This window comes from Eubalaena glacialis, chromosome 9, assembly GCF_028564815.1.
Source record: "Eubalaena glacialis isolate mEubGla1 chromosome 9, mEubGla1.1.hap2.+ XY, whole genome shotgun sequence".
NCBI lineage: Eukaryota > Metazoa > Chordata > Mammalia > Artiodactyla > Balaenidae > Eubalaena > Eubalaena glacialis.
In genome coordinates, this window is record NC_083724.1 from 18272746 (window position 1) to 18285880 (window position 13135).

Here is a 13135-nt window from a genome sequence, read left to right on the forward strand (position 1 = left end):
AGGGCAAAAAGAACCCCCAGTGTTGGCGGTGCTTAACCCACAAAAGACTTAATCGTGATGCAATGGAAGGCGTGATGACAGATTTTGGAGCAGAAGTGGTCTCCATGAAACCACTTAAAACACTGCACTTAGCAATAGTACTGGTCTTTTCTGGTTATTCAATGCCATCTTTAGGGAGCTAGCCCACTGCATCACACTATCTTTCTTCTCTTTCTTGACTGAAGGCAGCTTTCATTTCAATGTAGATGATTAAAGATCTCTGAATAGGAGGGGTGTGTGTGTATGTGTGTGTGTGTGTGTGTGTGTGTGTGTGTGTGTGTTCCTGCCCCAGCCTTTTGGCTACAGTGTTAAGTGGTCTTTTCATTAAAACTTCTTCACGGGACTTCCCTGGTGGCGCAGTGGTTAAGAATCTGCCTGCCAATGCAGGGGACACAGGTTCCATCCCTGGTCCGGGAAGATCCCACATGCTGCGGAGCAACTAAGCCTGTGTGCCACAACTATTGAGCCTGCGCTCTAGAGCCTGCAAGGCACAACTACTGAGCCCACGCGCTACAACTACTGAATCCCGTGTGCCTGGAGCCCGTGCTCTGCAACAAGAGAAGCCACCGCAATGAGAAGCCCGCGCACCGCAACAAAGAGTAGCCCCTGCTCGCCACAGCTAGAGAAAGCCCACGCACAGCAACGAAGACCCAACACAGCCAAAAATAAATAAATTAATTAATTTTTTAAAAAAGATATAAAAAGCTTCACTAGATGAGTGTCTACCGGACCACGGGGAGTGAGGGAGGTGTGTGGATTTTATGCTGAGCACACCAAGACTGTCCATTAGGACGGGACATCCAGGAATTCGAGCTGCTCCTCTCAAGCCAAGCAAGGTCAGGTGCCTCGCCCTGTGCACCGTGAACGGACAGCTGCAATTTCTCAAATGGCCACAAATGGACGTGACAGTGAAGCCTGACCTCCTAGTGAAGCCTGGAGCAGGCCGCTTGGACTCCAGTTGCTTAAATTTAATGATTCATGATGAGTCTCCATCCTATACCAGTAAAGGTGGCATTAAAAATGTTTTGTAGAAGGATGTGCGTCTTAGGAGTGGGAACCATGCTGTCCTGCAACTAAGTTGTTGCCAGAAAGTGGGGGCTGCCTGGGACAGGGGTGAGGGGGGCAGAGGCAACAGTGTCTGGGCTTGTGTGAGAGGTGGGCAAAGAGAGCGGGATGGATGGGAAGGGAAGGAGAGAAGAGGGAAGGAAGGGAATGAGGAGAATGAGAGAAATCCAGAGAAAGAGGCAGGAAAGGAGGGGACCTGGAATGAGCAGGATGTGACTGTATTTTTTGTTCTAGGCACCTTTACACACCGTATCTCACATAACCTTTATCTTTGCATTAACCCTTGAAGCAGACCGACTGTCCTTTATTACCTCTTATTTGAGGAAGAGGAAATGAAGGTGGGTCTGGGGGTTTAACTTGGGCCTCTGATTCAAGCTCAGTTATTTTCACTGCAGAGTGATACAAAGGAAATGGGACAGACAGACAGTGAGGAATATGAAGACGCATACAGACGCAAAGGCCAGGACAGAGAAGCAGAGACTGAAGAGAGACACAGAAGCAGCGTAGAAGACACAAAGACTGGGAAACAAAGAGAGACAAAGATGGGGGAAAAGAGTGAACCGTAGAACGGAATAGAGACAGGGAGGAGAGGTGAGAGCAAGAACGTACGTGTGAATTTAATCAGGCATGAGGGTAGCGGAGTGAAAGTGAGCTGGATTCAGCTGAACATACACATGATGTAAAATGGTACAATATTCCAGATGGAAGGAACCGGAAATGACAATCCTCCCAGTTCCCGGGAAGCTGGCCTGACCCTGATCACCTGCCTATAGCTGAGGCTGGGGTCACTCTGAGGAAGGGACCCCCTCAGAAGCAGAGTGCAGATGTCACATGCCCTCCCCTGGTTCTCTCCATTTCCCACAATTCCCGACTATATAGAGGAAGGCCAAGGTCCATGCTGGTGGGTGTCTGGACCCCCTCGCTTTCTGGCCTGGATGGCATGGGCAGAATGGGCAGGGCACATGCGTGTGGCCCGCTGTACTCTGTGCACATCTGGAAAATCATGACTCTTTTTGCTTTAATTCTGTAAATGAAATTTGACTTTAAACTCACAAAGATAGCTGATGCTTGGGAAAAAAAGATCAGTGCCTCTTTTTTTGTGGAGTGAAGAACTCTTTTGCAAAATGAATAATTACCCTCTGCTTAATTTATTTTGTATATTTCACTTTGCTGTTTCAGGTTTTGTGCAGGCGGCGGGGACGGCAGTGTTATTAATCATCATGTGTTCTGAATAGGATGAGTCTGAGTCTATATTTTATCCTCACAGCATCCTTGTGAATGGGAGAGGACAGGCGTCTGTTCCCCGTCTTCTAGAAGAGAAGGATGAGGCTTAGAGAGATGAAGGGCCTTGAGCAAGGCCACCCGCTAAATGGCGGGGAAACAGAGCCGCAGGGTCCCGTGGCATGACTACCCCCAGCACAGGTGTGATAGGCGGCCAGGGAGAGCCACCAAGGTGGGTCATTTTGAGTGAGACACAGGGTCATGTTGAACTCCTCCATCTTACCTGGCATCCTGTCGGGGAGCTCTGACTCCAAAGTCACGCAGGACTGGGTTTGAATCCTGACCCTGTTGCTTTCCCACTGTATCATCTGGAGGCCAGTCACTTAACCCCGGGAGCTTCAGTTTCCTCATCTGTAAAATTAGGACATTAGCACCTGATTCACAGAGTGGTTGGGTGGATTAACGCCTGCTTAATGAGATCCATGCACATCTTTTAAACTTGTCCTTTCCCCAAATTATAACCAAGGGGTACAAGATAAAAGCTATGGTCAGGAAAGGACATTAAGACAACCAACTCCCTAATAATAATCATGGCGATAGCATGTTATGATTCTGGAGCCCATACTGGGGACAGAGCATCCTTGGTGTTATTCAGTGCAAAGGGCAGGCCTGATTAACCTCAGTGTAGAATTGAGGAAACTGAGTCTTGGCCAGAGACAGGAAATTATATTCAATACAAAGGCACAGAGCCACTGGGTGACAAATGCAGTTTGAAGCCTGTTCTAACCCCAGTTCCTGTCTTCTCTGCTGTAAACTGACTCTCTCCATGGAGAATGCTTGGATTCAGCATTTGGGAGTGACTGATTTGAGAGGGGATATGGGGGTTTCCAGGGGTTGTTTCCCCACACCTGTGGAATTAGGGTGGGATTTCTCAGTGCCTGTTCCAGCTGGTCCAGTATGCCCAGCTGATCCAGAGAAACAAAAGGGCCTGTGATTTCCCATTTGTGCCCTGACCTACCTTTGCACCCATCATTTCCTCTGTCTGGAAAACTCCTCCTTCCCCTTGAGAGAGAGGTATTGCAGCCTGGGGACAGCAGCACTGTCTCTGGAACCAGGCCCACTGGATTCCGATCCTCTTAGCTTTGTGACTCTAGGTAAGCAAGTTACTGAACCCCTCTGGGCCTCAGTCTCCTCATTTGTAAGATGGAGTCGAAAATAGAACCTGCCTCATAGGCTTGTAGGGTCACATGAATTAATATAAATAGAGAAATTCCAACACTGCCTGGCAGTTAGGGATCTCAGAGTTCCCTCTTATTATTACCTCCATCTTCACTGGTGTGAAGGCCACTCAGTCCATAAATAGTAGACCAAGGATTCAGCCTCAGATTGCTTTGATTCCGGGTTGATGCCATTCACCTTCATAGGTCGATGACCCTTGACTTCCCCCTCAACCCATTCCAAGCTGATCTGAGAAGCTTGGATGAGGCAGGCTCTGGGGTGGAGGTTAGGGGGCGGTGGTGGGAGATGGCAGCCCCTTGCCCAGCAGACACAGCTCTGTGCATCCCTGTTAGGAATCCCACGTTGCTTAACTGGAACCAGATCCTTCCTGGTTATTGGAGATGTCTGCGTCTGTATCTGTTCCAGGCTGCTAGTGAGATTTCTTCACCCCTCTCCATCTTCAATCAGCCATAATTTTAAGGGAGTCTCTTACCCCCACGCGTTCTCCCCAGACACTCATCTGTAGATAATTGTGTGGGGGGTTGCACTCAAGGATGGAGGAGGCTGGGAAGAGAGGGAATGGAGCTGGCTGAGAGGGGTCACCATGGCTGAGACCTTGAAGTCGGGGTCCGGCGTGGCCTGGCCGGTGGCCTTTCAGAGCCCAGGCCATCCCACGTGGGCTGCCCACATGAGCTAAGTCAATAGCCAATTAGTCCCCATGTATCCTTGATTAAGGGCTGTGATCTCCATCAGACCCAGTCACCAGCCTGTGCCACCACAACCTTTTGGGCTCTATTTTTTTTTTTCTTCTTGCTCTCAAAGGCATGATTATGAAAGGCAATGAGGACCTGGCAACTGAAATGCAGGCATCCAAGTTTGTCTCAAATGCTTTGGGAAGAACAAGGCCAAAACATCTCACTCCAGCAGTGTAAGGAAAAAGGGGACATCAGAGACACACACACAAGGTTCCTAAAGATGTCATCAAGACCCACCTCCTCACTGTACAGATAGAGAAACCAAGTCTCGGGGAGGGAGGGGAACCTGCCCAGGTCACACAGCACGTTTGGCTGAGTTGACTTCTAAAGAAGTCCTCTTCACTTCATAAAGGTCTGAATTATATCCTCTTGTTATTTCACTCCAGTGATGTTTCTCTGCCTCCCAAGCCTCTATTTTCAAAACCCCCAACCCTTCCATACATACCCTGTCTCCCCCTCCAATCCCTAGGGAAATGCTGACTTCAAGACACAAGACCAGAGCATGTTAGAGGTAGAATCAAGGAATCTGAACAAGGTTTGGAAGGCTGTTTGGGGATGTCTGAGTACTAGCTACTCATTTTACAGATGGGAAGACTGAGGCCTAGAAAAGTAGAGTGATTTGCCCAAGTTTGCAGACGGGTCAGCACGGCACACAGGCTTAGTTGCTCCGCAGCATGTGGGATCTTCCCAGACCAGGGATGGAACCCTGATGACACTGCTTACATTCAAATCTGCCCAAATGATCTCATTCCTTCTCTAAATAATTATTTTGCCACTTAACTTTCCCTTCATTTCATATTCCCTCTCAACCCCTGGTCTCTCTTCTGTTGAATACATCCCTCTCCAATTCTCAGGCTCTGCTTTTCTCAAGAATTAGGATCAGGGCAGACCTGCTGCAAGAAGCAGGTCCTGGTCTGCAACTGAGTCTCACACAGCCCTGTTCTTATCAGGAAACTCAAGGGCAGTTAGAGCAGGAAAGGTACAGGGAGGGAGAGTAATTGATAAGGGGGAAGATTGCCTGGGCCAGTCATGAAGGACTTTGAAGGTTAGACTAGGGCATATGAAGTGTATTGTGAAAGCAACTGAAAGCCCCTGGAGAGTTTTTAGGATGAGCCATGGGTGCAACTGTTCTTTGAAAAGGTAACTGGCCACCACTCAGATTGACGGGCAGACACTGAAAGCAGGTTTCCAGTGATAAGATTTTTTCAGTAGTGCACAGGGACAATGCTCAGGGCCTGCACCAAGGAGAGATGGGAAGGAATGGATCCAAGTGACAAAAAAGAGTAGAATTAGTGGGATTCAGGTGCCAGTTGGATACTAAGGGTTAAAAAAAAATAGAGTCCAGTCAGAGATTTTTCCAGGTTGGGAGGAGGGAAGTAACAGGTTTAAGGTGCATTGGGCAGCTTTCGTTACACTGATGCTGCGTAACAAGAACCACGGTATTTACTGTCCACAGCTCTAAGCAGTCTTCCCCTTTGTTCCACGTCCGGGTGGACTGATCCACCTGGGACTCAGCTGCACTTGGCTCCAAGTTCAGGTTGCGTCCACTCTGTTCTATGTAACCCTCATCCTCCTTGGACCAGCCACTGCTTGGAATGTGGTTTTCTCATGGCAAGAGGTAGGAATGCAAGAGAGCAAGCCCAGCCACAACACAGTTCAAACTTTAGTTCGCATCATGTCTGCTACCAACCCACTGGCCAAAGCAAGTCCTAAGCCAAGCCTGAAGACAGGGTAGGGAAGAAATCTCATTCTTCTCACAATCAGGCATGGCAAGGATGTGAATGCATAATACTACTCTAGAGAAATGAGGACTTGACACCAATAATTCAGTCTACCACGGGACAAATTTTCCTTCAGCACCCCCTGATCTCCTATGCCTGTCTAGACTCTCTGAAAGCATGTCCTCTTAGAGAGCCATCACATGGCTTGGGAAGGAGTTAGAAACGTCCTGGACTTGGATGTTTGCTCCTCTGTTCACAATTCTCGGCAGCATACTCACTCTCTCCAAGCCTCAGTTTCATATCATTTAAAGGAGCCAGTGACATCTTCCTCCCAGTGTTGTCATGGATGTCAAAAATCACTTGGGTAAGGTTGGTACATAGTAGATACTCAGTTAACAGAAGGTATGATGCTTCCCTTGAGGCTTACCCCTGCTAGCTAGAAATCAGCCCAACAACACTTCATTATGTGGGTCCTATTAATTCAATGCAATCCATATATAAAGTATTTACTTTTTATTTACTTTTGGACAGGGCTTATTTGCAAGAGCATTCTTAACCTTTAGTTATAGTGGAATTTTAGAAATCAGCAGGATGCCAATTTCAATGTGGGTGGGTTGGAGCTGCCTCTTCTTCCCTAACCCCTGTGTCTCGCTCATGAGAATTGTCAAATTAAAGGCAACTCCCCTTGCTCTTGCCCTTGTGGTTATGTTTATTGCTGTGATGTTTGTGAGTGTATGAAAGCAGGAGCTTTGAAGACCTGACTCTACAGCCTTGGGCAAGTGACTAGTTGAGTCTGAGCTTCAGTTTCCTTATTTTACAGTGAGGACAGAGTGCCTTCCTCCTGGTACTAGTCATGGGTATGGCCTGAGAGATGAGATGCAATAACATATGTCAAGCGTCTTCCACCACTCCTAGCACAAAGCACACCCCCCGTCATGTTATGCCCAACCCATGCCTCCCCCACCGCATGCCTGGCCCTGAGCTGGGCTCCAGCGACACAGAAGTGCAGAGGTGCAAGGGGGCCCCGTCGGAGTCAGAACAGGAAAGGATGCCATGCACACTCACTGTTCTGAGGCCCAGGGTGATGCCTTTTCAAGCTGCAGCGACAAGAAGAGTGAATAGGAAAGTGAACAGCAGCCAGTGTCCCTGGCCTGTGATGATAAGTGACGACTGAGTCGGAAGCAAGTGAAAATGGAATCGTAAGGGGATAACAGGGTGGGAGGAGGGGAGTCAGACAGCCGGGTGGGATTGGGAAGAAGTCTTTGCACTTATCTCGTACTCTCACAGGCAGGCAACGAGCTCCTCTGAGCTGTGAAAGACAGAAGAGGCAAGACCCTCTGGCTGACGCCCTTATTAGTACTTGTGTGTCCTTCACTAGAAGAGACCATAGACCAAGGCAACAGGTGTTTCTGAGAACAGGGGACCAGGCTGGGAGATTATTTCATTCAAGCTGCCCCAAACGAACAGATAAAGAAACCGAGGTTCCTTTCGCTTTGCTTTGCACAGGGCAAACCTTGAAATTGAGACCATCGTTCATCTAGAAAGCACCTTTTCTTTCCAGTAAAACAAGATGCTAAAGTGGCCCCTCCTGTCCAGGAAAAAAAAATAACCAAAAAACTGACATAGCTAATGACGTTTTCAGCAAGGAGAAGTAAGCCATAGACTGTGCTGAGGACTTTTCAAATGCATCACCGATCTTCCAGCAAATAGGTGATATCAGCCTCATTACCGATTAAGAAACAAACTCGGAGAGGTGAAGCAACTTGTTGAAGTTCATGCAAGTTCTCAGTGGCAGATCCAGGACAAAACAAGAGGATTCTAGGGCACACACTCTGAACTATTTCACCAGTCCGCTGGCTTCATATGATTGGCACGAAGGCACCGTCTGCTTTGAAGTGGTTTAGGGGAGCCCCACACAAGAGAAACTCAGATTGTTCATAATTGAGGGATTCTGTTGTTCTCACCCAAGAGTTTATGGAGTGAGAACACATGTAGCATAAAATGAGAACTCGATAAATGGGGCTTGAGAGACGTAACGGGTGAATATTTTAAAACCAATGCAACTCATCCATAACTGATAATATAGAGTTCTAGTAACTAGCACAATGAAAATCCACTTAGTTGAATTCCCTTATGGGAGCCGCTTTAACGAAGAGATTAAACTCTTTGTTAAGGTCTACATTATCGATCACTTATAAATATATGTTTTTAAGGTGTTAAGGGTATTTAAAAATCATCATATTTAAAAAATAATTTCTGGTTTTAAATGTGATACATTATAGGAAACTCAGAAATGTCAGAGGCGTACAAAGAAAAAAAAATGCAAGAAAATGTTGCTGGGTGTATTAAAGTACTGAGACCACTAGTGTAGTGGAAAGGACGCTGAGGTAATGACCAGGAGTCCTGGGTGCTAATCCGGACTGGCCAAGAGGCTATTACAGTTATTTGGCTAAATGTCTTCACTTTCTGAGCCAGAGTTTCCCCATCTGAAAAATGAAGCTGGGAAGATTTGAACTAGATGATCTTTATGAGCCTTTTCTACTCTGATGTGAAATAGAAATTCTGTTTTAGCCATTTCATCAGCATTCATGTTTACACTTTCCATTTCCTTGGCAAATACCTGTCATGGATGTAAGAAAGTTTCTTCCAGTCTTCAGCAGAATCATCATTATGCTAAAGGAACTCAGCCTGAATTCACGATGATTACCGTATATTTATGTATGCACTAATTCACGTATTCACTCACCCATTCATTCATTCATTCATTCATTCATTCAACAAATGAGTCACCTACCCTTCATCAGGCATGATACTAACTACTAGGATATGGAGATGATTAAGAAAAGGTTTCCGCAATCAAGAGACTCCCAGTTTAGTGGGGAAAATAGGCAAAAAGTCCCTATCCTATCGGCATAGACATTACTATTGTGAAGGATACCCCCTCATTTATTTATGTACTGGGTAGGGCAGCAGGTGCTGATGCAGTGGTGAGCAAGATGGGGCCCATCCGTTTTTCCAGGGAGCATCTGCTGTGGTGAGAGAGTCAGGGAGCGCGGGCATTCACAGTCAGCACAGGGAAAGCGTGTAAACGTATGTCCCTGGAGAGCTGATCTTCAGCAGCCTGGCTGCCCTGGGTATACCAAGGCAGGACTGAGGATGGGACTCCCCCAGGGAAGGGGTTAATCCTCAGCTCCCACTGTCAGAGGCTTGCATCTTGCAAGAAGTAAATGCTTGGTTGTGAATAGTAGAGAGGTCGCTGAGCCAGCAAAATGGAAAATGGGGGCCAATAAAGCCAACAGTCATGGCATTGAGGGAAAGTCCTGCTGGAGGCACCCAACCCAACTGCTAAGAGTGATCAGAGTTAAGGTTAAAACAAAGGGTATTCAGAAAACTAGATGTGAGCGATTCGGAAAGGCAATGGAAATGACTGGCTCTCACTGGGGCCCAGAACTGATGAACATCTATTCCAAGCTTCCATTTTGCAGATGGGGAAACTAAGTCCCAGCAAGGAGGAGCTTACCTATCCAGTGTCCGTAGAGTTAATGTGTCAGCATATGTCAGAACCCAGTTGCCATCTTGGAATGTAAGGGAAAGAGGAGGGAATGAATTTGTTGAGCATCTACTCACTTTCTACATGAGCCATGAGCTTTACCCTTCAGTACTTCAATTTATTCTTATATCAGCTCTGAGAGATTGGCAGAACTGTCATTCTCATTCTATAGATGAGACAACTGAGACCTCTTCAAAAAATGAAGTAACTTCCTCTCCAAGACCACACATCTTAGGGAGAGAGAAAGTAAGGATTGGAACCCAGTTCTGTGTGTCTCCAGCACTCATGTGCTTTTCCTTCTGCCTGACTTCCTGTTCTCCACACAGCCTCCAGGGTGGATGCTTCTCATTTGCAAAATACATATTTGTTGTACAGTGAGCGGCAGTAATTAATGATCCGTTCCAAGGCAGGGGAAACTTGCCTAGTAAGCACACACGAAAAGAGAAAAATACAGCAGTGCCCTTTTTCTGTGTAGATTTCTCATTTTCACTAATATTCCCAAAAGGAGGGAAAGGGGAAAAAAATGACCTGTGCCCTGTCCTGAGTCACTGAGAGGAGAGACAGGAACCTCAGCCCTTTCCCTGGAGGAGAAAGAGCCTCCTTTCCCACCATGCTCCTGGCTCACCCCAGCCCGACTTCCCGTCCCTTTGCCAGAGGTAACCACTTTACCTCTCCCATTATGAATCATGAAGGCTGTGGCTTGTGGCAGATCATAAATCAGTCCTGGGAGTCTCGAGGACAAATCCCAGGACTTTTAATCTTTAATATTAGACGTGTTTAAAGTGGTGAATATTTCATGAAGGGACTGCTGCATTTTAACACATCATTAGTGACTGCTACCCCTCCCACTTTGGTCGATTATTCTCATCCAAATCTCAAGGATCTCAGCTCTTTCCGTCCATTTTCCTTACCTCTGGCAACAATCAATCAGTCCATTAGGTTATACGTACTTACAGCCCAGGCGTTCGGTGGAAGACCCTGGGATGTTATTGGAGAGGAGAATTATAGACAGCATCCCTGCCTGCAAGCAGCCCCCTTATATACCAGGTATCCAGAGAAGGGGAAAGGTAGATCTCTCTCTTTCTCTTCTCTTTCTCCTTTTAACAGTCTTATTCTGAATATTGTGAATACTCTCTCTGACCCATTTTTTTCTCCATATTCTGTCTTACTACTCTTTTAGTTCAACCAACATTTACTAAGCCCAGGCTGTTTGCCAGGTACTTGCTGGTGCTGGACATACAAAGATTAAGCAGCGTTGGAATGCATAAAACAAATTAAACTGTTGACACTCGGAATACTTCGTATAAGGTCAAATGTATAACATTTATAGCAAATCAGTGAAAACAATAAGGCTATTCCATAAATACAAACACTTAGAAATCAGGAGTTGTGGGCGATAGTTGTAGAACTGTGTTACCCTAGCGTCTTATTCACTGCTATGTTTTGTTTTGGTGGCACGAGGTTGAGAAAATCCTGATTCACAAGACTTGAAGTTGTAAAAAGCATGAGCTTGTTAGCACCTGGACTCACAGTCTCAGGGTCCTCTTCAGTGAAACAAAGATGACAGGAGATTTTTTTTTTTTAATGAGGCCTGCGTAAAATCTGTTTACCTGGCAACCAGACTTAAAGTGACAGTGCCCTTCAGTGTCCTCAACTCTAGCATGTAATATCTGAGCGTTTAGCCATCATTTTTTTTTATTATTAAAGAGATTTTAAAATAAAACTTTTTAAGGAACATTAAAATCTAAAAGGTGCAAAGTCCGTAAATCTCCCCCATTGAGCTAGACGTTTCCATGAAACGTAATTTGAAAACGCTTGGGTCAAGCCAACCAGAATCACTGTAGGACTGAAGAATTGCAGGTGCATCTGGGTATGTGCATGAGTGTGATTACCAGAAGATGAGGAAGATGGCAACGTGACAGCAGTAGTCTGGAAATTGATCAAAGCCATAGATAGTTAATTATTCATTCAACTCACAGCGTTGAGTACCTGCACTGTTCTATGAAGTGAGTTCAGCCAGGGCACTTCCTACCAGTGTTTCCCAAAGTATGTTCCACAGGACACTAATCCTGTGATTTGTTTCACCAGCAAGCCTTCCAAGGTGAAATAAGTTTAGGGAAAACTGTATACGTTATCACCCTCATGAAGAATCATACTCTACTGGCACTAAGGAATGGTACAGTCTTTCACAAGCTTTTTTTTAATGGAATCTATTTTTGGTTTTTTAATGGAATCTATTTTTGGTAAAGCATTGTGGGAACATTCCACAAATACATCTTAGGAAAATCTAACAACTAATTGAATCAAAAAATATCCCCCAATCTTAAGGAGTGTGCAGTGAAGCAAGACTAATAGTAGCAAGGAGGTAGGACCCTTCCAGAATTTTGAACACTGAAGATACACCAGGAAACAAAACATGTGCCCCCAGAATGAGCTTGGCTAATGGGAAAATATACTTAAGGCAGTGTGGGATGCTAGTGAGGATGTGTGCAACCAAGTGTAAGGCATGGCCAGAAAACAATGACACATGGATACATGGATGGATGGATGGATAGATGGAAGGGAAGGGACAAGAGGGGAAATGAGGGGAGGAGGGAAGAGGAGAGTCAAACCATTAAGACAAACAAACAACAACAAAACAAAATGAAATCTGGAGATGGTAGATGAAAATAATTTTTCCAAAAGGGGAAATCAGAGGTATTTGGAGGAGGTGGCATTTGTTTTGGGGCTTACAAATGAACATGAATAGTTCATTCAGGTGGAGAGAATTCAATTTCCTGATTACACTTGTCGTGCAAGTGTACTTTATCATAATTTAAATATTTGAAAATAGGACTTCCATGTGTAGCCACCAGGTCACTTTCTGTTTCCCTCGTTAAGCCATGAGCTCCTTCAGCATCTGGGTTGTACCTTTGACCTCTGCATCCCCAGGGCTGAGCAGAGAGCCTGGCAGGGGGTGTGGTCAGGGCTTGCTGAGTGAATAAGTGAGTGAATGAACAAATGAATAAACTCTTTATTAACCACAGTGGCAGGTAGACCAGAATACCCTCTTTCCATGACCTTTTCTACAACTAGCCACCTTGCTTTATTTTCTAAGAAAACAAGGAAACCAGAAAGAAGGGCAGGCAGTATTTCACAAGATCCTTTTCTCTTTTACAGGAGAGTGCAGCTGTCATGAAGGCTACACCCCTGACCCGGTTCACAGACACCTGTGTGTGCGCAGTGACTGGGGACAGAGTGAAGGGTGAGTGGCCAAGGACATCAGGGCGGAGACAGTGGAGGGCCCACCTTCCCTGTGGCATTACCAGAGGCCCCAAACTGCTCCACAAAGAGGACTCTTCCTCTGCAACAGTTGTGTCCCTGCAAAGCCTGATGGAAAGTGAATCCTATTTCCCACTGAATCACATTTTAGTATTACAGGTACATGATTGATGAATCTTCTAGAGAACAAAGGCTGAAGTTTAGCTCACCCTCCCAAACCATAGGTAATCAAAGACCACTCTCTTGAGTGGACTAATGAAGAAGAATTGGGTTTTTTATACATAATCTCCAAAATGGACAAAGTG

The 13135-nt window shown here is 45.9% G+C and overlaps 1 protein-coding gene across 5 annotated transcripts in view; it reads left to right on the plus strand.

Annotated features, from left to right (window-relative positions):
- Positions 1 to 13135, plus strand: part of ASTN2 (astrotactin 2) — a 909948-nt gene that overhangs the window by 423559 nt on the left and 473254 nt on the right. For all 5 annotated transcript variants that reach the window (XM_061200030.1, XM_061200026.1, XM_061200028.1 and 2 more), the window contains exon 8: positions 12729 to 12813. In XM_061200030.1, coding sequence (XP_061056013.1) covers positions 12729 to 12813 — 85 coding nt within the window. The remainder of the gene's footprint in view (positions 1 to 12728; positions 12814 to 13135) is intronic.